This window comes from Ceraceosorus guamensis (assembly GCF_003144195.1).
Source record: "Ceraceosorus guamensis strain MCA 4658 unplaced genomic scaffold IE81scaffold_30, whole genome shotgun sequence".
Taxonomy (NCBI): Eukaryota; Fungi; Basidiomycota; class Exobasidiomycetes; order Ceraceosorales; family Ceraceosoraceae; genus Ceraceosorus; species Ceraceosorus guamensis.
In genome coordinates, this window is record NW_020290025.1 from 241,087 (window position 1) to 264,865 (window position 23,779).

General features: G+C 56.7%; 6 protein-coding genes across 6 annotated transcripts; 2 read left to right on the plus strand and 4 right to left on the minus strand.

Moving 5' to 3' along the window:
* Positions 1-277: 277 nt before the first annotated feature.
* Positions 278-905, minus strand: IE81DRAFT_323580 (hypothetical protein). Its single transcript, XM_025513992.1, has one exon. The coding sequence runs from the start codon at positions 562-564 to the stop codon at positions 346-348; it is 219 nt and encodes a 72-aa protein (XP_025369579.1). The 5' UTR covers positions 565-905; the 3' UTR covers positions 278-345.
* On the minus strand, positions 666-1,104 carry IE81DRAFT_136343 (hypothetical protein). Its single transcript, XM_025510307.1, has one exon. The coding sequence runs from the start codon at positions 1,022-1,024 to the stop codon at positions 776-778; it is 249 nt and encodes an 82-aa protein (XP_025369580.1). The 5' UTR covers positions 1,025-1,104; the 3' UTR covers positions 666-775.
* A 1,491-nt stretch (positions 1,105-2,595) lies between these two features.
* IE81DRAFT_366699 (hypothetical protein) lies at positions 2,596-9,340 on the minus strand. The gene is made up of 3 exons (XM_025517030.1): positions 5,395-9,340; positions 4,681-5,331; positions 2,596-4,603 (listed from the first exon to the last, which is right to left on the minus strand). The coding sequence occupies exons 1-3, from the start codon at positions 9,031-9,033 to the stop codon at positions 2,783-2,785; spliced, it is 6,111 nt and encodes a 2,036-aa protein (XP_025369581.1). The 5' UTR covers positions 9,034-9,340; the 3' UTR covers positions 2,596-2,782.
* A 1,238-nt stretch (positions 9,341-10,578) lies between these two features.
* Positions 10,579-14,225, minus strand: IE81DRAFT_136374 (kinase-like protein). Its single transcript, XM_025510308.1, has 3 exons — positions 11,733-14,225; positions 11,394-11,625; positions 10,579-11,320 (listed from the first exon to the last, which is right to left on the minus strand). Exons 1-3 carry the CDS (start codon positions 13,992-13,994, stop codon positions 10,599-10,601), a joined length of 3,216 nt encoding a protein of 1,071 aa, XP_025369582.1. The 5' UTR covers positions 13,995-14,225; the 3' UTR covers positions 10,579-10,598.
* A 1,930-nt stretch (positions 14,226-16,155) lies between these two features.
* Positions 16,156-18,612, plus strand: IE81DRAFT_323583 (glycoside hydrolase). Its single transcript, XM_025513993.1, has 5 exons — positions 16,156-16,593; positions 16,675-16,751; positions 16,838-17,310; positions 17,397-17,851; positions 17,936-18,612. The coding sequence occupies exons 1-5, from the start codon at positions 16,234-16,236 to the stop codon at positions 18,521-18,523; spliced, it is 1,953 nt and encodes a 650-aa protein (XP_025369583.1). The 5' UTR covers positions 16,156-16,233; the 3' UTR covers positions 18,524-18,612.
* Positions 18,613-20,745: 2,133 nt separating this feature from the next.
* Positions 20,746-23,412, plus strand: IE81DRAFT_366702 (alkaline phosphatase-like protein). The gene is made up of 6 exons (XM_025517031.1): positions 20,746-21,294; positions 21,479-21,647; positions 21,872-21,969; positions 22,069-22,420; positions 22,530-22,827; positions 22,930-23,412. Exons 1-6 carry the CDS (start codon positions 20,823-20,825, stop codon positions 23,275-23,277), a joined length of 1,737 nt encoding a protein of 578 aa, XP_025369584.1. The 5' UTR covers positions 20,746-20,822; the 3' UTR covers positions 23,278-23,412.
* The last annotated feature ends 367 nt before the right edge of the window (positions 23,413-23,779 follow it).

Here is a 23,779-nt window from a genome sequence, read left to right on the forward strand (position 1 = left end):
CCGTAAAGTCGGTTGCAGTTTTGCCGTGTGTATGTACCTACAGGTAGACGCGACCGAGCCGGCCCGCTGTTCGGATAAATGGTCTGACCGAATTCGTGCGCGACACAATTAAAAAGAAAAGGGTCTCCCGCCTCCACACTTTGACTCCATCAATCACGTCCGTCATGCTGGCAAGGGTCACCATTGCCTCACATTCGCAATAAACCCGTGACTGCTAGAATCTGATCATGGATGACTGTCATCATCATAATAGACATTCTGGACATTCTGGATGGCTCCCTTCTCTATTCACAGCCTTGCCACGCGCTCCAGCTTCAGTATTGGGATCGCCCTTGCCTTCGCCGACTACTGAGACGATGCCGACGGAGGTGAGGAGGTAGATGTGGAAGCAGCAGGAACCCGTGCCGTGTTCAAATCAGAGGCATCAGAAAGCCCCGCTGAGACAACCAAGGATTTGACTTTGTACCCAGCCAGTATGCCAACTACGTACCTAATTGCATCACAGCAGAAACGACAAGTCACGAACGCAGCAGGTGCAATTACAATCGTGAATAAGGAAGCCATCGCTCTCTAGCCCTCGCCATTAATTCAAATCAAAAATCCGTCGGCGTCGCAATCTTTTCAGGACACCGAGAGCTCGAGATTGCGCGCTGGGCATGCCTTTTGGAGCGGATCGCGCGCTTATAAGGTCAATTTAAGCATGTCATTGTAATCACGGTAGGTGAACAGGAAGCAGGAAGCAGGAAGCAGGAAGCAGGATCATGCAGCTAGCAGCTCAGCATTGCCTAGTGTGTTGCAACACACTCGCACCTCGCACTCGCGACCCTTGACGGTTCCGGTGGCCCTTTGCCAACGACCGCGCGATGGATAATTTTGAATGCTTTCTTTGAATTGCAAGGTCACGCTTAGCCTTCTTTTTTTGCTTCCGGCGAGGAACGCGCCTGTCATGCAGGGTTGTGCTACTCACGACTGTATGGTTTGGTGGTGCTGCATGCATGCATGCACGTTCCTTCTCGTCTCGCATCAGCAGCGGATCAGCTGCGCGAAATGGGTCACAGCTATGATAGCATGGCCCGCAAGCGGTTTTATTGGGGCTGCCAAGGGTCTGCGCGGTGGAGAGCTTCAAGACTCCGCGCGTGCCTGATCTGTGAATGATGACGGGCTCTGCTGATTATACTCGTGACTCACCACTCAGACTGTACCCACCGGTAGAAGCAGAGGCGCGCTATAGACTCTTTTGATCCACACTTGTGACTCAAGGCATTGTGCGCCTCAATCTCGAGGCGTCTAAGGAAGTGAATGGGATTGTCTGTTGTGCGGTGCGATGTGAAATGCTCAGATACAGAATCACGAGTCACGAATAGAAGAGGCATTCAAAGATTGGGTCCGCAAGGGTTCCAACTCTCAAGCAGACCTATTGCGAGTCCTCTCATCAGCTGTAGAGAACGCACTCACTCCCTCGTCCAATCAGTCGCCCAGAGGAAGATCCGGAAGCAGATCCGTCTGCGAGCGGAGTGCTAACTATACGCCGCTAACGCCGAGGGAAAAGAGGCTCCATTTCTGCGCTCGGCCTCCCGATCAAGTGGCTTCGTCCGATTTGATCGGCCAGCCTGAGGCGGGCGTCCTTTGGATTTGATTGAAGTCGAGCGACGCTCCGCCGCTATATTGATCCTGACCGCCGCCGCGACCGACGGTAGGCGCGCGGATCGTGATGGAGATGAGCTTGCCCTTTCGCTCGCTCGCTCGCAGGCACGCAGGCAGGCGGGCGGGCGGGTCCCAGGCTCAGGAGCTAGCTAGGCCACTGGCGGACACGTGCGCTGTGCAGAGTAGGCGAGACTCCCACTCTTGATCCTCGCTCCGTAAATCGAGCACATGCCACACACACAGCATGTCGGAATGAGCGGATGAGCCCCCCTCGTGAAAGCATTGAAGTTGCCTATCGCTCCAAAGAGCAATCAAGCAATGTGAACGCCAAGCAGGAAAGGTAAGGAACGATTGTGATTCCAGCTCGGCTACACAGTCAAAGTACTTAGACCCGCGATGCGGTCGAGTGTCAGCATCGCTTCGTCCCGCAAGATGCGTGCAGCAACGCTACGCTACGGCACCGCTAGCGTCCAAATAGTCTGGAAAGTCGCGCGCATGTGAGCTCAAAACACCCGCTCAAAAGCCCGAAGGATGTGCTCGACTCCCTGACTGCATCGAAGACGCTCGACTCGCCAACTGGTAGCCTCACTTTTTGGATCCGCTTCGATCTAAGAATAGCTAAAAAAAAAGCTGCTCCACTCCTGCACGTGGACAGCTTCAGGAGCAATCTTGAATGACTCGTTCGTGACTCGCAGTCGCGAAGGGGACCCCCCCTTATCGCCCACATGGTGCCCGCCCCCCGTCATTCGGGGCCGAACAAGGTGGCGTTTGATCGACCTGCGCTAAAGCTCGTCTCGCATGAAAGAAAGCCAGTCCTTTCTCGCTCCATTCGGGCCGACCGCACGGCACAGAAAGTTATGTTGAGCGCCCACGCTCTCTTTGTATGCCGAGAGGAAAGTAGATGCGATGATCACGCAAGAGCGACAGACGCATAGAAAGGAGACCTGATTTGACGCGTAGCTTCGGCTTTCAAATACGGCAAGAGTGACATCAAGATTTGGGCAGCGGGTATACATGCAAGTAAAATGTGATGAGTTGATCATTTGTATGGTAGTCGTGAGTAAGTGATGTGCTTTGTTGAGGTGGGGGTGGGCAGCAGTGCAGGCAGGACAAATGGAGCGTGTAGCTAAGTCGCGTTCTACCGGTTAGGCTTGTATGGCGTCTTACCAGCCATGCGCAGGCGATCCTCTCGTTCCTTGTCCTGGCGCACGAGGCGCTCAATCTCACAAGAAATGGCGTGCACCCACAAATCGCGCTCGAGCTTGCACCTGGCTCGGAGGACCAGGTGATTGTGAGACGCATCACTCAGCATTGGCACCGCGGTGGCGACTGCTGGCTGCGTTGCGTGGTCCACAGTGGCCGAATTGGTCGTCATGCTGGTTCCCATTGCAGCAGTAGTGACTGCGGTCCCATCTCGGGGCTGGACGTGGCTGTGAGGATCAACGGCGTGCTGCAAGCGCTGAGGCCTGTATCGCACAACCATTGTGCAATCCTCGTCCTCGTCGACAGTCAACAATCCATCGCGATACACGCGAGGCAGGCGATGCCGTTCGCCGACATTCGCGGCATTGCCACCGCTTACCGCTCCAGCTCCCTCGGTGCGACCATTCGTCAGCATTTCTTCCGTCAACTTTCCACTATAGATGTACGCATCGCGCAAATGGACAACGGTCTCTTGTCGCTTGTGGAAGATGCCTGCGTTCTGTCGGTCTCTTGCTGTACGATGCGAAGTGACGATCTTGTAGCTCAACAGTCTGCCAGCAATGAGGATGTAGTATCTGCTGCTAAACGACGTGTACGCTTTGCGTTTGTGAAACAAGCGTCCGGCTCTAATGATGCCGCGACACCCTTCTAGCATGCACCAATTCCAAGTGGTTCCCAACAACGGCGAGACGTGATCAGAGTCCGCTTCCTGCCCGAGCACGGCCTCACCAGCCGCAGCGTCTTCATCGTGATGCCGACCGCGCCTTTTCCTCATCATCGAGGGATTGTATCCGCTAACATGCATCAGCTCGATGGCATCCGCTTTTTCACGACGTTTCCAGTACTGTGCCAGACAGGCCAGCCGCTCGACCCATTCTTTGGCGATGGATGCGCTGTATGCTTCGAAGCGCGTGGTACGACCGTTGGCCATGATGACCTCGAACTGTCGGGACCGGCGCAATGCGTTGCGATCCGCAGCAGCCGCTAGACCTTCCTCGCCGCCAATATCGATCTGTACTGGCGAAAGTGCAGGAGCTTCTTCCTCGTCCCCATCTGCATCATGACGCTCGATGAGTGTTGTATCTTGCTCGCGGGCTGCGAGCTTGACAGCCTCGGCTCCTTCTTTTGGCAGCTCGTGCGGATCTGCGCACATATCGGTACTTGGCCGGCGCTGGTGACCCGTGCCGACGCATCTGATGACGCGTATATCTCGGAGGTCGACGTAGCCATCGGCTTTGCTGATCTGTTCGAATTGGCGACGGCGTTCGAAGGCTTGGTACGCCAAACGCTGCGCAGTGACAGCATCCTCGCCAGCTGCAGCAATAGCAGCAGTGCTCATCACTTGTTCTCGAAGTTCGTCCATGCTTTCATCCCTGGTGAGGCGTTTGTCTCGACCTAGCACCTTGTCGAGAGCCCGTCGAGGCTTGTCTCGTTTCCTTGTGCGCTGCTGTACTCCTCTGGGATCTTGACTCCGTCGCGGCAACGGCCGCCGCTGGAACGCAGTCGCCTCCAGCACCTTCTGCGGTCCAGTGGCGAGGTGGCGATCAGGAGGGAAGGCGCGTGAGGGGCGGCAGACGAAGATGTGTCCGTCATGGGTGGTGACGTAGATCCGCGTCAAAGCGCCAGACACCGGCTTGACGCGCCAGAGGTAGCCTTCGACTGCAGGCGGCTCTTCGATCTCGCGTCCATCTGCCGTGGTAGTGTTAGTTGGGTAGTGCATCCCTGCACGCAGCTCCAGGGCAGGGATCTGGCACGCCTGGGGGGAGTGAATACGGAAAGGTGTGTCAGGTAAGCCAGTCCTCGGAGCAAGTCGTGACGCTTAGTCTAGCTTACCTGTCTCAGCACTGAGCCTGACAAGACTGCCCAATCGCGCGCATCTCCTTGCACAGTTGTGGATTCTGTGATCCAATCAAGAGTTGTGCCATGACGCCAGGCAAGCTCGAATTGTAGACCCATACTGAAGACAACTTCGACGAGGTCTTTCCAGTCCGACTGCTTGAGTACAAGACTGAGAGTGGTTCTAACCAGGTTGTTGCGGCTGATGAGCTTGAACCCTTCTCCAGCACTTCGCACCGAGCCAGAGCTATGCATGACCAGCTGCCCGTTGCCTGGCAGCTCAAGGGCCTGAACGCTGCTAGCCGAATGACATGGAACCTCATCCGGGACAGGGATGCGCACTTTGCCATCCAAAGCAGGTATGTGGACGTCTAGGCTCTCGGGGATCAGTCCGCCAAGTTCGCGCCAGATTTCCCACATCCAGTCCGTCGCAACGCTCCGCGCGCGAGTATCAAAGAGGAGGACGTGAGTGGGTGAGCGGCGCAGATGGAGCTTACCACGGTGCCCATTGACGTCGTGTTGATAGTGAATGGCAAAGATTCGGTCCACGGGCGAGAAGAGGGACATGCAGGTAGAGCCACGCCGTAGGGGCACGATCTGATGCAAGTCGAGGCGGCTCGCATGACCAGTCGCTTTCGACATGAAAGTCTGAGCAGCACGGGAACGTGATCAGCGCTGATCACATTTCAATGTCCACACGCCAACACTCACAGGGTCGTCCCAAATTTCAAGTCTGGCATGACGCAGTACAACCATGTACTCTCGCCACGGATCGCTATAGACAGCATACTTTCTCGCAGAATTCTCGTCAAGATCTGCCGGCAAATCCGCAGAGGGCGTCCAACCGATCTTGACCAGCATCCTGTCGCGCTTCAATTCGGAGCGTGGTGTTGTCATTGCTTCGGTCGGAGTCGTGCTTCCGCTATGCACAGGCGTCGACCTGCGATTTTCAAAAGAGCCTGGTCTCGAGAGGACCTCTTCGGGAGGGACAGGCTCAGTAGCGCCGGATGGTGGACGCGCAATCCTCCCGTTCGCAGAGGGTGTGAGCTTGACCTCGGCATTTGGACCATTTCGAGTGAAGAGCGAGGTGCTGAGGCTGCGTCCTGTCACGTTAGGTCTCGCGCCGCCTTCAAATTGTACCGTCTTCCGCGGCGACGGGTGCACGTCCACGGTCGAGTTCAATGCCGTTTCGTACACCTGCCCTGCGCTAACGACACCCAAATCCTTGGGCCCCTTTGCCTTCTTTGGTGTGTGAGGACGACTGTCGTGAGAGCCTGCGTACGCTTTCGTGTCCCCACTGAGCGTGCTCACGGTGCGGAGGCGCGGATCGCGATTATCAGCGACTGCAATTTCACTTCCCAACAACGTGCTACCAGCCGTGCTGAGCGCTCTGGATTCGATGGCATCTGGCGCACGATCGCCTGCGGATGTGGGCGTGCCCTGTACGACGACCTCATGATCGCTGGCTGTCTCAGGCTTGACGCCGTCTACGCGTACACCTTGAAAGCTTTGTCTTCTCAAGAGATTGTGCGCCGCCTCGGGAAACAGCTCATCAGCTTTGATGGGTGGCTGTGGATGCTGCTGCGCCTCGAATGGGGCTGCTGGGGGCGTGGCGATGGCTTCCGTCTGCTCCTCATTCTGCACGTGAACCATCACGAGGTCTTCTTGAGCACTGGACCACTCCATTTGCGATGTCGGCTTGCCAAGGGCGGCCTGCGACAAGCTGACGTCGGTGCCCGAGGAGGTGCTCGCTTCTCGTATCGCGTCTCTGGACAAAGCAGGACCAAGGTCCTTTCTCGCAGCTCTCCTTTCAGCCTGGCGCGCACGAAAAGCCTCGATGCTGCCAAGACCATTCTCGAGAGCTCGCCGACTGCGCTCTGCCATGCTTCCAAATGTAGGCGAAGCGACACGGTTGTCGCTGCCCAAGCTGGAATTTGCGCTCATGAAACTGACGACATCGCTCCAGCCGTGCCTGCTTTCGATGGTGAATTGCGATTCGTGGTCAGCACCTTTGGTGTGCGGAACACTCAGTAATGACACGGCTGAGTTGCTCGAATGAATTGGCCTCCTCTTGGTCGGCGTTGTATTTGGCGTGTCAGATGCATTCCGTAGCTTCTCGTTGATGGTCTCTTTTCCGCTAGGCATTGGCCTCGTTGTACTCTCGGTGGCTTTATCCTCAGCAGGGCTCGCTTCCGTGACGGTGAGCTGCGCTTTCCGAAATGTATCGTCCGCGAGCTTGCCGTCAGTCTGCCCAACTCCATTGACCTGTTTGTCGTCTGCCGAACCTTGCGCTTGATGCGCAAAAGTTGAAAGAACATCCGAAGGGCTGCGAGAAATGTTGTCCGTAGTGTGCTTTGACTGGGAATCGCGCGTCGCGCCATCTCGCTCTGGCCGCTGCTCCTTCCGCGACGTGTCCTCGACGCTGGCAGAGTCATCTGATGCATGGTCCAACAAGGATGCGCCCAAAACGGCTTGGCGAGCATTCAGGACCTCTTGGAATCGACGACCGACTTCGAAGCTGCCTCCTACCCATTTAGTGCCTCCTGCGCTCGTGCCGACCTGCCCAGGTTTACCCCGAGCCAATGCAGCAAATGAAGCGGATCTCCTTCGTGCTGCACTTTCTCGCGCGCTCGTTGCGCTGCTCCTACCGCCAAAAAAGGCCACAAGCTTTGCTCGAAACCCTCCAGTAGCTCCGAATGAGCCTTCGGTGAATCGCGTACCGTGCGAGCCAAAGCTGCCCAGCGTTCCGACAGTACTTGCCCGACTCATCTTGCTAGCTCGTGAAAATTCCCTTGGATGCCCTCTGGCGTACGAGGCGCTTCGTCTTCGTGGCGGATAGCTAGTCTCGGCAGCGATGTGAGCTCTGGCTCGAGAGCCGTCTCTTTGCTTCGGGAGTCGTCGCTCGAAAGGCGATGCGTCTTCGACCTCTTCGTTGGGGCGAAATGACGACGGAGCCGTTGGGTCGTGCGCACTCGCATCCGCGTCGTGTTGGCTGCCTACGCTCGCTTTGGACAGCCTACGTGCCTCGTAACGCGTGAGGCTGCCAGATGCTGATGCAATGTGCCGCAGGGAGTTCTTGCTCCTGCGACTGCGTGGCACGGAGCCTTTGAATGTAGACAAGGAGCGATCTGAAGCCTTTCGACCCAGCGCCAAGTCTTGCAATGAGCCGGTCGTCCGCTCAGAGAGGGGCGTCGCATGGGCGATGGCATGTAGTTGATGCAGTGGGGCAAGCCTTGCAGCACTTTCCGCTCTCGGCGTGGCTTCCTGCGATGAGCTTCCATTGCGAATGCTCGGAGCTTTCAGAGTGCCAGTCTCGCTGGTGTGATCGATGGTCTCGTCTGCCTCTGCCACGGAGACGTCCAGCAGAGCGAGGGGAGGCTCGCTCGCTTCGCGAAGATGACTTCCGGCTGCAGCGCTTTCAGAGCGTCCCCTTCTAGCTAGCACGATGCCTTCCGGAAGGTCGAAGGAAAGGCGGCGCTTGGCTTGCTGCGCGACCTGATCATCCAATTCGCCCTCCACAGAGCCTATTCCTTTTCGATCTCGAGCCGACCTGCCCCATGAGGTGCTACTCTCCGTATTCTTGCTCCAACCGTTGGTATCCTCGAGATGAAGAGCATCTTGAGACTCGTCGAGCCTGCCCTTGCCCTTTCTTGCTCTGGCTAATGCGTCGCCCTCGGACAATACGCTATCCGGAAGGGACTTGGCGCTGGCAAAGCTGACCGCAGATGCCTCTCGAGCCAGGTGCTGACGATTACGGGCAGCCTGGGACGTCGAATGAGCGATGCCAGGGTGCGACACGGTCAACGGCGACAGATCGTGAGGACTTGCGCGGCGTTGCGAGACACTCCGCTCGCTAGACGCTTCTCGTTCGCGAGAACGAGGAGGTCGAAGGGTGGAGGGTCCGGAGCTTGGATGCTGGCCTAGCTCCTCCCCTCGGTCGCCAGTCAGTCCCCGCACACGGTCGCGAGCCAGATCCCTCGCCTCCACCTCGCCGCTGAATGGGTCATCGCGATTGCGCACAAAGCCCGGCACATCGTGGATCGCTTTGCGACCGTGCGAGTGCGGCGGAGATGTTGGAGGGAGATCTAAATGCGGTGGTAGTAGCGGCTCGACGATGTCCTGGTTCGCTGTGCCACCAGCAGCGGGCTCCGACTTTACCACTCCCAAGCCCAAAGGCTCATTTACTGTCGCATCTTCGGCGATGGCCGCTGCTAGCGAGGCTGCAGCGTTGCTGGAAACGGGCGTGGGGCCGAGGTAGATGCGTCTAAAGTGATGAGGGCGTCGATGAGGCTGATTCTGCGTGAGATCGACTGGAATGCGCGATGAAGAAGGCGTGGAAGTTGACGCCATGCTGCCGAGCTGTTCTGAATCGTCAGCGAGACCAGCGAATCGATGCGATGCTAGTGAAGGTCGGCACACTGTTGCTCCAAGGGGTGGTGGGACCGGCTCGCAGCGCTGCTTTTGCCAAAGCTGGGCACAGTGTGGCCCTCAGAAGCCCATCATTCAGGGCTTTCGTGACTGGAAGGGAAGGATCAGCGTTCGACAGCGAGGCGACCGGTGATTCTTCTTGGACGTGAGTCAGAGTGGAGTTGCACCACCTCAGACCTCAAGATTGTGGTGATGCGACACGACATTGCGGTCACTAATCAGGTCAGGTCGAACCCAATCTGAATGGTGAATCGTCAATGAACACGCGCAGCCAGCTATGTAAATAGGGCCCTTTGCAGGCGCGTCTTATTGTGACTCTTGACTGCTTACATGTAGCGACTCGCCGCCTAAATGCGAATTTGAATCGTGACTACAATCACAAATGATCGACCGCCTATCTTGTAAGTGTAGCTGTTGTGCATGCGCGCGTAGCCGACGAAAGCTGCACACTCAAGACTAGCTGCTGCGCCTTAATTCTTTCGCGGCTGATGGATCATCTCTCGACCAAAGCGAGCCATCGATCGCAGCCACAAACGCGGCACGGCGACGGCAACGACGCTAAGCACAGTGATGCATGCGCCACGTCGAGGATGCATCTGAGGTGATGTGCATGCATGCACGCAGGCAGGGTCGTTGCCTCCCCCCTGTGCAGCAAGTAGGGTTCATGCTGATGATGGTGATTCCCAGATTCGTGATTCTAATTTCGAACAATTGTGAATCGTGAATCTTGAAAGGCAAAGGCGAGCCCGGACGGAATCAACCCCGCGCGCGAATCAAAATGCGAAGCCCCTATCCGACTCCTCGAATCACGTGAATTGGGACATCTTCATCTCATTTTTGGATACGCGCCGGTCGGTCGGGGCTCGATCGAGATCGAGGTTTTAACGTGAAAGTGGACGAGAATTTGAGTTTGAATCGTGGATTGCAGTTGACGTGATTCGAAATAAAGAAGTCGAGCGTGGGTACCCATTTCGAAAGTCAACGACCAATGCAAAGCTTGGCTCAAGGACTCACTTATCAAAATTCAAATTCATGTGACTCGTAAAAGAAATCGAGAAGAGCATGATCGAGCGAGAAGAGGGCTTCAGGTAGCCTAGAACGCGTTCCGAAATTCTGAACTCGACTCGGACTCTCGGAGCAGGACACCGCTCTCGCGAAACCACTCGAGACTTTCGAAAGCGGTCTAGACTGGTGCGAAGGAAAAAGGTGGTGGTAGTAGGAGATGTCAGAAAGCATGGGGGGGAGAGACGAGCAGTTTTGCATATTGTTACATTGCAATCAGATGTTTGCGCTCGAGGTGGGCCCAGGGAGGAATGCAGGGGGCGGTACAGACTTTCAGCAAACAAGAACGGGACGGTCTCAAAGAGAGGGTGGTGGTGGGGGGGGGGAAGGGAGTGACTCGCACATCGAAACGAACGTGAGGGAGTCTATCCAGCCAAATCGCTAGGCCCGCCCTGTCAAGTTGGTCAAGCAAAAGGCCCCCTTGATCAATCGTCACGCGCAACGTCCGCGACCGCACCGATGACGCGCGCGTGCTCTTGAAGCCAACGTTGACCCTGGCCGCTCCTAGGATTGTGCAAGCAGATGGCAGTCAGAGAGTTGGTCTTCTGACCCAACGCAGACGATTCCGGCTGCTCTGGAGAAAAGCTGCCGTGAAGCATCCAAGCATCCTCAAAGACGTCCCAAGCCGCCGCCCTCTTGTTGGCATCTCTTCTCAGCAGACGGGCAGTGATGTGTCTAGCTGCGGGCGTGACGAGCCTATTGCTTGGCGGCGTAGGAGCGCGAGGCACGTCCAAGCAGGCCTCGTTGGTCAATGCAGGCCACCTCAAATCCCCCTTGGCGATGCGCAACAGATGAGCTTTGCGCTCCCTTGCACTTCGTTCCTGACCTCCTTCCCTCGCCGCAGCAGCAGCCACTCCTCCTCCAGCCGAATCCTCCAAAAACGGCAAGAATCCGCAAATCAGCGCATACAGCACCACGCCCAACGCCCACACATCCGTCGCTCGACCATCGTACCGCTTGCCGATGATCAGCTCCGGCGCTGCGTACTCTTCCGACCCGCATCGCGTTTCCAACATCGGCGAAGCCGGATCCACAAAGCGCGAGAGGCCAAAGTCGGAAATCTTGAGTAGCGGCACGGGCGCAACATCGGCCGGCGCGACGTTTTGTCCAGCTACAGCCGCAAAGATGTCCTTGGTGAGGATGATATCTACAAAGCAAGTCGAGAGAGGGCCGCTTGTGAGCGGCAACATCAACGTCGAAAAATGCCGCTGCACACTCACTCTCGAGCTTGATGTCTCGATGCACGAGATGGATAGAGTGCATCCAACCCACAGCGTGCGCGACCTCTCCGAATATCCGCCTGACCAGCCATTCCCTCGCAGCCAGCATCGGATGGTACTTTGCAAGAAACTCGAACAGCTCGCCTCCGTCCACGTGTTCCAAGACCAGATTGTGGTGCCGCGGTGTGGAAAAAGAGTCGATGAATCGTACGATGCTAGGGTGCGAAATGTGCTTTTAGGTGCGAGAGTGAGGGCAGCAAGGGAAGATCAGCGGGGCTTTGGTAAAACAAAAAAGAGGCCTTTCATCGACCCAACCTGACCTGATCCCTCGCGACTCACTTTCAAAACCTCCACTTCTCTGACCCAGCTGACGCGCATCCGTTCGTTCTGCGCGCAAGGTTCCCTCTCGAGCATTTTCAAAGCCACGAGCTGCTCTCCCAGCTGTCCCGCACCATTTGCGTTCGCATTCCCATATGCTTCCGCCGCTGCATTTTCCCTCGAAGCCGTTGTGGGGCTATGCGTGCGCGAGCGATTCGTATCCGAACTCGATATTGCATCGCGAGCTATTCGCCTGGCGAGAACCACGCGGCTGAAAGCGCCCATTCCCAATGTTCGCTCAATCACGTACTGTCCTACCCTGCCTTCATTCGCATCTTCCTCCTCCTCCTCCACATCCGCATCCGCATCTGTGCCGGTGCCTATGCCCGTAATGGTCGCTGCCGACTGTCTCCTCGCGCTATCTATCGCAGCTCCGCTACCGAGCTCCACGCGAGCACCAGCAGGGCCGGAGGAAGTGGCGGCGACGGGCAAGAAGGAGGATCCGCTGGCGTTTTCCGAAGGTCCATGGACGTGCCTGCTCGCTCCGCCCCTCCTCTGAGCTGCAGGAAGCAGCAGCGAGTCCGCCCTATCACCTGCAACTTCAGCCGCGCTTTGCGAAGAGCCATTGCGAGATCGAGCAGGCGCAGGCTCCAGCACTGGAGGATCAGAAACGCCAATGCGGGCAAATTGAGTTTCGGGCGTGAGGATTGGCCCACGACCTTGCGACGGTGCTTGTGGATGTGAAGCATCTCCGGTTCGATTCGCGTCTCCCGCGCCAAGAGCAGCAGAGGGTAGGGAGCTCATTCTCTCCTCCAACGCAAGCTGCGGGTTTTGCACAAATGCCCGCGTGGTCGTGCTCGGAGGTGGACTCTGCTTGATCCAGGGCGGTATTGCATGTCCCGTCATCGCACTTGGCAAGCTCTCCATCGGCGCCTGAGCTAAAGAGGCAGATGAGGTGGAAGCGACAGAAGACGTCCCGGAAATGGGCATGCCCGCAACCGGCATGGTTGGCAATCGAGATGGCCCGCGCAGATTGGCATTGGGTGCGCTAGCCAGCGTCGCGGGTGGCGATAAGGCGAACTCGGGTCGAGCGACTTCATCTGTCCCTGCACCCATAGCGCCACGAGCGAGCCAGCTACCGCCTCCGCTAGCTGCGCGTGGAGCTGTTGCGCCACGCGAAGGAGCTGGAGCAGGTGTCGCTTTGGGTGCTGCGCTCGAGAAGAAAAATGAGGAAGCGGAGACGGGCGATGAGACTTGTCCCAAAGGAGATGGAGCGCTGCTGCCGAAAAAGGCTCTGTTGCGAGATACGGGCGTCTCGGGTTCCGCATGCTCTTCCTGTTCCTGCAAGTCGGTGCGACTCATAAAGTCGTGGGGACGCCCCTGTCTCTCGAGGGAGCTCCGCGACGTGCTGGCGTGATCGTTTGCTCCAAGACCAGCCGAGCGCGACTCGAAGTAGCCCAGCCCAGCGGCCTGATTGGATGCTGCGACGACGCCGGGAGAGGGTAGGGGGGTGATGGGCTTGCCCTCAAACTCTTCCCACACCCTCCTAGACCGGGTAGACGAAGCGGAGCTCAAATCTCCCGTGCTGGGCGTCTGCAAACTGCTGCCGAAACCTCCAGCCCATCGACCAGATGCCGCTCTGCCTGAAGATCCTTGTCGGACGATGCCAGTAGCGCCTTCCGGTCCGCTCGTCGAGATGCCTCCTACGCTGTCCAAGGAGCCTATCGAAAAGGTACTGCTGCTGTGCCCCAACCTTGCACTCGTATCTCCCACTAAGCTTTGATTGCCCATTGCCGAGGAGATGGAGGAGGTTGCGGACGTCTCTCTCCTGTGTGAGCTCCAACCCGCAAAGCTGCTCGAGCCGCTGGCGCTCGCTGGCAAGATCGGCGTAGAGGATGCGCCTCCATTGGATCCAAAGAATGCCCCAGTTTTTGAAGATGCAGATTGCTTGGATGTCGATTCCGAGCCGAGCACGAGTGGCGCAACTCCCGCAAAGCCGCTTTGCGTGAAATCGGCAAAAGGACGGGAAGGCGATGCCAAGCCTAGAGCGGCCGCGTCTGTCTCGAGACGAGGGACATGAGGCCGGCCCTCGCTTTGCCTGCGCGTCTCCGCCAGAGCTGAAGAGTCGCCCGCTGAGGATGGAGCGATGGCGTTGCTGCTGGCCATTGCCCCACGCGCTGCAAAAGTCGCAGCTGTAGGCGTGGACACAGCAGCTGCCGACGTGGAGGCGAGGTGTCGAACATCGGCGCCATTATCTTGTGGCGGCAAGTGCGGAACAGACATGTTTGGTCATGTGCGAGGGAGGCCATTCGCAAAGAGCAAAAAAGTGCGTGCGTGCGTGCGTGCGTGCAGCCCTTTGGATGAGTCTGTTCGATAGAATGGCGGGTCTCTTTGAAATGGTCGACACGTGCAGTGCGCGATGAGGGTCATGAAAGAGGCGCGAAGCGCATCGCAAAAGACGCAAGACGCAAGACGCAAGACGCAAGCAAGCACGTCGACCGGATCGAGGCAGGAATGCGAGTCAAAGTCAAGCGACGACGACGTCGACCAACTGCTCTCTGGGCCCTGTAATTTGGATGGGGAGCAAGGTACGGTACGGTACGGCAGTGACGCGCCGACCGTGTTTCGCGACGTGATGGTGGGGTGGGGGTGGCACGCCGCGCTTGCGTGGTACTGTTGTTGTTGAAAGGTGCGCTACAATGATGTCAAGAGGCAGAAGAAGTCGAGAGTGCTGGGTGTTTATAGTTTAAAGTCGTGAATGAAAGTGCTGCGATGGGAGCTTTGTGTGTGAGTCGTGAGCAAAGTGAAGTGAGATCGCCAGCCAGCACTCCGATCCTCGATGGTGAATCTTGAATTGCATTTTTGATTTGTGATCCACGATTGCATCCACGATTGAATCTGAATCAAGAATCACGAATTGAATGGCTGATCGGCCTGCCTCCCTGGCCTGCGTCGCAAGAGCGCCAACACGCCCTATACAGTACGGTACTCGCGACTCGCGACTCACGACTTGTGGCCGTACGCTGTCTGTGCGTACTGTAGGTCCAGATTGTGCTCCAGGCATATATGCACTCACACTCAAGACTCAGACTCACGACTCACGAATCACGACTACAGGGCGATCTAGCAGCAGCATATATACATACATGCAGCATGCGTATCGCGCGCAAGTTCATGTCCCGATTTGGCAGTCAAGTCACAGTGCTATTATTTCAATCCCAATTGAACCAGAACTCCGCCAGAATTAAGCCTCTTGATCGACTCTTTTGTTTTCCATTCTGATTTGTTGAATCAAGATTTGGCTCACTTGCTGGTAACCAAAATCCTAGTCCTGCAATAAAGCAAATCAGCGCCCGCGGATGTCACGAGTGTTTGATAGCATCATGCAGACTTCATTCAAAATTGATTATTTGAATTCCTCACTTCTGTTAATTCGGTCGGAAACCGTCACTTTGTTGATTTGCTCGGTCCGTCGGTCACATTCACGTATATTCACGATTCAACATTTGTGCTGATCGAGGAATTCATGCCCGCCTCACATATTCCTTCCAAACTCGAGCTCTTACCAACCTCCTGACCCTTCACGATCAAGATACGACAAGGAGAGCCCGCCCATGCAGCTTGATTGATTTGACTTCTTTGTCTTGCTTTACGCATCACGCGCATACTGAATCTGAATGCGGGCGTGACAGCGCTTGCGCACGCTATAGGGATGCGCAGGTCCGCGTTCTTGCATGCCTCGATCCATCCTGCATGCGCGCGCGTGCATGCGTCGGTGCGTGCGGCCTTTGGTCTGAGCGTAGTTCCCAAAATCGTGAAGCTGGAGCGGCAAGCGATTCGAGCCACGATTATTCGGAGAGATCGGAGACAGAGGTGCAGCGTCGCGCAATGATAAATCGTGAATAGTGTTGTGAGTGTGAGTCTGTGTGGGACAGCCAGCAGCTTGCTTGCTTGCTTGAGAGCTGCTTGAGAGCTTGCTTGCTACTCACGACTCACGACTGTCGAGCCTCTCGCACAGAGGACTCAAGATCATCTGTGCCTCTCCCCTGTGCTGGCAACGATTCACCATTCATCTTCGAAATCGTGAATCAAATTGCGGATGGAGCAGAGCTCGCTCGCTGAATGGCCTGGCTTGCTCTTCTGCTGATGACTCTTGCTAGCGACTGCGGGAGGGGTCATGTTTTGCCTGTGCACGATCTGGATGGTCCCTGCCTCGATCCACACCACGTCGCCCTCACGTGACGCGGCTGAACCGTCGCCTGCGCGCGCAGGCGCGCCGCCTTCTCCGACAGATTCGCCGAGCGCGTCTCGCACATCTGCTGCATGCGCATGGGCTTTGCTGATGCTCGCATGCGCTTGCAAGCTTTGCACGGGCCGCCTGGCCGCCTACCACGTTGAGGCGCGAAATGTGGCATTTAGGTGGAGGGTGGCGATGCGATGCGACGCGACGCGATTCCTGCTCCATGACTCTTCATCCTCTTCGTCCACAACACACTCGAGAAGAGAGAGAGAGACCAGGACCATGTCTAATCTTCGTTATCCGCTCAGCAACGCGGATCTGGCCAAGTTGCAGTCGAGCTACTCCGAGCCGGCGTGGTGGAAGGAAGCGGTGGTGTATCAAATCTGGCCCGCTTCTTTCCTGAACGGGAATGCGCAAGATGGGGTGGGAGATTTGGGAGGAGTGATGAGCAAGCTGGACTACCTGAAAGATTTGGGCGCGGATGTGGTTTGGTTGAGTCCTTGCTACGAGAGTCCGGACAAGGATTACGGATATGATGTGGCGGATTACAAAAAGATTGCCGACAGGTACGGATCCAACGAGCAGCTGGAACAGCTTATTGCCGAGTTGAAGAAGCGCGATATGAAACTCATGATGGATTTGGTGCGTTCGTTGCGAGTCAGGAAGCGCATGCATCAGCCTCCTTACTCGCCATGCCCCCCCGCCCACTCGAACTCTTGTCAGATTGTCAATCACACGAGCTCGGAGCACGCTTGGTTCAAAGAATCACTAAAGGGAAAAGACTCACCAAAGAGGGACTGGTGAGTGAGCTGCGGGTGCATTACGGCAGTGGCAATCACACGTTCCTCACTCGACGCGGGCGCGCTTCTCGCTCGCTCTGGTGCAGGTACATCTGGCGCAAGGGCAAGGTGGGAGCGAATGGGGAAAAATTGCCGCCCAACAATTGGGTGGCCTTCTTTACCGGTCCAGCATGGACGTACGACGAAGCGTCAGACGAGTGGTACCTGTGCATCTTTAGTCCTTGGCAACCAGACTTGAATTGGGAGAATCCTGCAGTGAGGGAAGCTGTGCACGACATCGCCAAATTCTGGCTCGACAAGGGCGTAGCGGGTTTCCGCATGGATGTGATCAACGAGATCAGCAAGACGTACAATGCCGATGGATCTCTGCCTGATGCGCCGATCACTGAGCCTAATTCAAAGTATCAACCCGCCGTATCGCTATTCTGCGACGGGCCGCGCGTACATGAATTCATACAGGAGCTGGGCGAAAAGGTGCTCAGCAAGTACGACACCATCACGGTGGGCGAGACACCGCACGCAAAGCATCCCGATATCCTCTTGCCTTGGACGCATCCTGGTGAGCCATGCATTGCACAGTCGATGCCTGACTTGTGGTTGATGTTCTGCTGGCTGGCCCCCTCACTCCCCTATTTGTACCGGCAGCGCGCCACGAGCTGCGGTCTTGCTTCACCTTTGACCTGCACGATCAAGACGGAGATCAGCAGTGGCCCTTGATCCCAAAGAAGATCCACTTGCCGCATTTCGCCGGCATCGTGAACAAGTGGCAGACGTACTGTCACCGAACGAGCGCGTGGTTGGCCAACTACTTTGAGAATCACGATCAAGCACGCACGGTCAGTCGATGGGCTTCCGACAGTGCCGAACATCGCAAGACGGCAGCGAGAATGATCAGTCTCTTCCAGACGAGCTTGAGCGGATCTCTATACGTGTACCAGGGTCAAGAGATTGGCATGAAGAACATTCCGCATGATTGGCCCATCGAGGAGTACAAGGATGTGGCTACGGTCAATTTCTTGAAGGAATGTCGAGAATTGGTCGAGCAAGGCAGGCAACCTCCGGCTGATCCCAAGGAGGTGCCCGTCTTTGCGCAACAAAAGGTGAGCTTGGTGCCCCCCCTGCCCCGCCTCGAGCTTGACGTTTGTACCGCCGCTGCGCTCATTCCGTCCTCTGGTAAATAACAGGCACGTGATAATGCGCGAACGCCGGTGCAATGGACCGCCGGACCCCACGCGGGCTTCTCGACCGCCGAACCGTGGATGAGGGTGCAAGAAGAGGATGCAAAGCAAGGATGGAATGTGGAGGAAGAGCTGAAAGATCGTTGGTCCGTACTTTCCGGCTGGCGAGACGCTCTGCGAGGAAGAAGAGAGTTCAAGGATTGCATCTTGTACGGCAATTTCAACCTTCTCAAACCGCAGGACGAAAAAGTGATGAGCTATGTGCGCAACTCTTGCGACGCCCGCTCCAACTCCGACTCTGACTCTGCTCGCGCGAGCGTCCCGAGTCGCTCGTTGTTGGTCATACTCAACTTTAGCGCCGACACGATCGATTCGTACGAACTGTCGCCTGATGCGGCGCACGAGGCTCAAGAGGATGCTCGGGTGCAGTACAAGAGCGAAGCGCCCATCGTCGAGCTGCACGATTTGGAAAAGAGGGCGAGATTGGTGCTTGGAAGTAGAGAGGATAGCAAAGAGCTGAGATGGAAGGGACAAATATTGTCCCGCATAAGACCTTTTGAGGGCTTGTGGTTCGAATTGGCTCCGTCTATTTGATGGATGTGGTCATGTACGTCACATCCATCCATGTGCTTAACCCCTCTTCCGCAGTGTCAAATTGCCATGCGACGCGTTGTCCCCCCCCCCCCCCCCAAATACTTCTATGCTGCTTAGTCTACCGAATGCCGTGTGCGGCCTGCCAAATGGCCCACTCGACGGTGAGGGATGAGCGCTCGAAGCGTTATGGACGTCTGCCAATACCATACGATTGATGAGCGAGTATTTCCGCTGGGCATCTGTCGCTTGCCCGTTCGCGTGGCGAGACGAAGAGGAGGGGGGGAGTTCATTCAAGTCAGAAGAGAGGAGTTGGGTCGAAAGAGCAATTATTATGGGGAATGGAGAAGTCACGTGTCACTGGACAACCTCGACGCGCGCTTAATTGCCGTGCGAGCAGCCCCTGCTTGCGTGCCTTGCTTTTGTGCCCAAGGAAGAAACCCATCGGCATCCAAGTCGATGGCCATGGCTGCGACAGACATCAACTTGATGCGCGGTTGCAATCAAGAATCCATCACCTAATCACTGACTCCCCCCCTCCCTCTTCTCGCTTCGGAGTCGCGATCGAGTTGGACCGAAGAGAGATGGAAAGCACGTTCACGCAAAGTCTTGGCATGCACGCATGCATTGCACAGGGCCGTGCGCGTTGATCTTCTCTTCTTGCCCCCTCCCCGCGCGCGAGCAATAAAGCCACGCGCAACATCCCTTTCGCGTTTACCATGTCGATCCCCTGCCTGCCTGCCTGCCTGCCTGCCTGCCTGCCTGCTGCTCGTGTCGTGTGCCTGCTGCTGCAATCACTGAATCACAAAAATTACAAATTACAAATTCCGAGGATTGCGATTTTGTACGATTGCGTGTACGGTACGGTAGACATGCGAGGGCACACTTCGACTCTCACTCTGCTGGACTCGATCGCGACTACATACATACGGCTCGAGGCTACGAGCATATATGCATTGCATCAAAAGCATCAATCAGCCAACCGGCCGGCCGGCGGGAAGCTCGGTCGACGCGACGAAACGCTTCTGCTGTCTAGCTGCATGCGTGCAATGCTCCGCTGCGCGGCTTTGATTGCTGTGGAAGCAACGAAGGGATCGAGCAAACGTGGGCCCGCACGAACGAACGAACGAACGAGCAAGCAAGCGTTTCAACGAAGGCGGACGGGACGGGACCTTTTGAGACCTCTTGATTTAATCTGAATTTGGGCATACATAGCTGTTGTGCACGAGACGAGACGGACTTGCCCATTCATTCACATTGTGATTCAGATTCAAGATTGGCCAAGCGAAGATGAGGTACAGTTAGTGAGCGACCATATATGCAAGCAGATCTAAAGCAGGAGTTTCGCAAAGCGCAATTTCAAGTCGCCTGCCTGCCTGCCTGCCTGCCTGCCTGCTGTTCGCGTGTCATGCTGCATGCATGGATCGGGCCGATTGCCGGTGCACGTTCCCACCTTTACTTGTGGTCACGAGTCACAGCACTCCATGGTGTGTACCTACAGCAATGGTCCCATGTATGTTAGCGCAGGATCAGGTACACCAGGGAAGGCGGATACGTGCCCTGAACGCCATGCCATGCCGTGCCATGGTCACATTCAGAGCCCTTCGACCTGCCTTGCCTTGCCTTGCCCGCTTCCCTTTTGCTCGATCAGATCAGCGTGTATGAGTGTGAGTGTCGGACGACAGCCATGCTAGCTGCTGCTGCTGGGACAGAGCAGGTCCCCCCCCGCTTCGATGCCTAGCTGATGCCTGTACCTGTACCGGTACAGTTCTTGCAGCTCCCCTCGACACTTTTTATTTTTTTTTGCAAAGCACGACTTAGCGTCACGTTCCTGCGCGATGCCAAGAACCAATGTGCGCGTGCTGGCTTGTTATGTGGGCGGCGGCGATCTAGAAAGCGCGGCTGGGAAGGCAAGCTGGTAGACAGACAGCACTGACGATGAGTGACCTTACTGACTGCACCGACCGACCGACCTCTGCGTGCTTGTTTACTTGGCGGACTGACTGACACTCGCCCTTTCGTGAGGGGGTCCACCGCGGAAAGCGACGTTTATCGCAAGGCGTATAGCGGGGGCGGAGGTGGCCTTTTGCGATACGAGCGAGCGGAGACATTTAAATGAAGGCGCAGACCACATGTTCTTCGGATTTTCCCTCTTCTCATTCATCCTCGGACTGCCGCTCCTCCATTTTCTCTCTCTCTCTCTCTCTCTCTCTCTCTCTCTCTCTCAAGACTTTCAAAAAGCACGCTCGCAGCCAACTGCTTGGAGACCATCATCCCACACCCATTGCTCGCGTTGCCAACCATGCGCGTCACCGTCTCCTTTGTCCTTCTCATCGCCACGCTGGCCTCTTTAGCAGCAGCAGCGCCGGCAAATGGCAGTAGCGGCAGCAGCAGCAGCAGCAGCAGTAGACGTCAAAAGAGCGTGATTCAGCTCATCTCTGACGGCTTCGGACCAGCATCAGAGACCTTTGCTCGATCCTTTGTTCAAGCGCGGGACAATCTGCAGTGGAACGACACGCTAGCACTGGACAAGTCCATCGTCGGCACCATTCGAACGCGATCGACGGACAGTCTGGTGACGGATAGCGCTGCTAGCGCTACGGCTTACTCTTGCGGCATCAAGAGCGTCAATGCGTACATTGGCGTCGACATTGATCAGAAGCCTTGCGGAACTGTGCTCGAGGCGGCAAAGCAGAAGGGCTACAACACCGCCCTCGTCACCACCAGCAGATCCACCCACGCAACACCGGCAAGCTATGCAGCTCACGTGCCTGGTGAGTCAGAGTCAATCAAGCCTGCGTTGCGTTGCGTTGCGTTGCGTTGCGTTGCGTGCGCGTGCCTGCGTGCGCGTATGCCCGCATTCAAGATTTCCAGCCATGCACACGCACACGCTCACGCACACGCTCACGCACACGCTCACCTCCACCCCACCCCACCTCACGTCTGCCCAAACAAAAGATCGCGATGATGAGAACACGATCGCTGAGCACATGCTCGGCGGTACGGTGCTGGGAGCGCGCGTCGATCTGATCTGGGGCGGTGGCAGGCGACACTTTTTGCCAAACACCACCAGCGGATCTTCGCGCAAGGATGGCCGGGATCTGATCGGTGAGGCCACATCAGCGGGGTAAGTGCGGCGGCGGCGAGGGAGCGCGCGCGGAGGGATCGTGATGCAAATATTTGGGGGGGGGAAGGGGGAGGGGGGGGGGGGGGTCGTGATGCAAATATTTGGGGGGGGGAAGGGGGAGGGGGGGGGGGGGGAGGAACGACGGCGTGGAAGACATGGACAAGTCTTGAACTGACGATGATCACGCCCCCTCTCTGCCCCCACCGCCCCGCCGTTTCAAAAAGCTGGAGCTATCTCTCTACTCGCGCCGAATTCGACGCTTTGAACAATGGAAGCGACGTGCAGCTACCGTCGTTGGGACTGTTCACAAGCAGTCATATGAGTGAGCAAGATTCGTGGATGATGATGGATTTGGCGCTGCGCTGGAAGCTATCGCGATCTGACACCCCCCACTCCGTGCTGCCTTTTTGCTCCCCGAAAGGCTACGAGATTGACAGGCTAGCGCAGAACAGCACGGTGCAAGAGCCCTCATTGGCTCAAATGGCCATCACCGCTCTCAATGCGCTCAAAAAGCAAGACGAGCCCTTTTTCATCATGATCGAAGGAGCGCGAATCGATCATGCGGGTCACAACAACGATCCCATCGGTCACTTGCACGACATCCTAGCTTATCAGGAATTGTGGACAGCCGTATCTCGATGGGTGGACGCTAACGACGCTTCGCAATCTTCCGATGACCCTGAAATCGTCCTGCTCTCCACTTCCGATCACGAGTGTGGAGGTCTGACGCTCGCTTTGCAACGTCCCGAAGATGAAGAGGCGGAGTATGCTTGGTGAGTGGAGAGGTGGTTTTAGCGCGCGCACACACACCCTAAACACCCTCGTTGAGCTTTGTTCCCTTTTCCCCCTCGTCCACTCGGCCCCGATGTCATGTGCGTGCAGGTATCCAGACGTGCTCAACAACAGCACGCACTCGACCGAATACCTAGCAGCTCAATTCTACGAGTACGCCGAGGCCGAGAATCGCACGGAGGGCGAGCTGCGCGATTACATGGTGCAAAGCATCCTGCCCAGTTTGGGTCAATCCGACATCGACGAAGACGAAACTGCTCGAGCGCTAGAGCTGGCAAGGGAAGATGATGATGGGTTGGCCCTGACCATCTACCTTGCTAGTCTGGTCAATTGGAGAGCTCATCTGGGCTGGTCCACCACTGGACATAGCGGTCTCGATGTCAACCTGGTAAGCAGCCTCGTGCCCCCCCCTCCAACCCCGAATTCTTCCAAACAAGGAACAGCAACCGCTCACCCTACTCCCTCGACTTGCGCTCCTTCTTACGAACAGTATCTGCACGTAGCGCCTCAGCACGCGCAACAAAAGCTGGCCGCTTCCTTTGTGGGCAATCACGAAAACACGTGGATCGGAAGCTGGACGGCTTCCTGGTTAGAGTTGGATTTGGCGAGCGTGACGCGCCAATTGAACAACGGTACGCTGGTGGGAGCGGCGGGCGAGGGATCTGCGAACCTGACCACTCCTACGGGCAGGTATCACGGAGGACCTAAACACGTCTTGCCCGCTCTTCCTCCTCGTAGACGCAGCGTCGGCTATTCTCACAAGGAGAATACGATGCTCAGAGCAGAGGAGCGCAGTCATAGCATGGCGAGCAAGAGGCGCGCGCACGCGGAGCTCTAGAAGCCCTCTCACGAGCCCTGCACGTTCCCCTCTCGCTCAACCCATTGCTGGTGCTTTCCCGCATTCCCCCCTCCCCTCCCCCCCGCCGCTCCGTCTTGACAAGACGTCATGTTCAGATACCCCCCTTCTTGGACCATATTTGTTCCCCCTGTCGCTTCTGCCCGGTCCAAATGATTCCGGCTCTGCTCGAGGCAGACGACGCCGACGACGACGAGCAGTCACAAATGGAGGCTCCCTGACCCAACCCCCCAAAGCGCGCGCTCGTGCACGGCCCGCAAATACACATACGTGCCCATGCATGCAGGGATGGTTTTTTCCTCAGCCAGCTGCAAAATGTTTGGAAAAAAAAAAGATTCATTTTTCATATTTCCATGTTCTGAAACGCTGCTTTTTTCTCGTGGAAATAGTATTCCGGACTAGGGGGGAGGCGCCGGGGCGGGGGCAGCAGCCCGCGTCGGGATGGGAGAAAGGCGGGTTGCGGTTGGGGGAGGATGATGAGAGT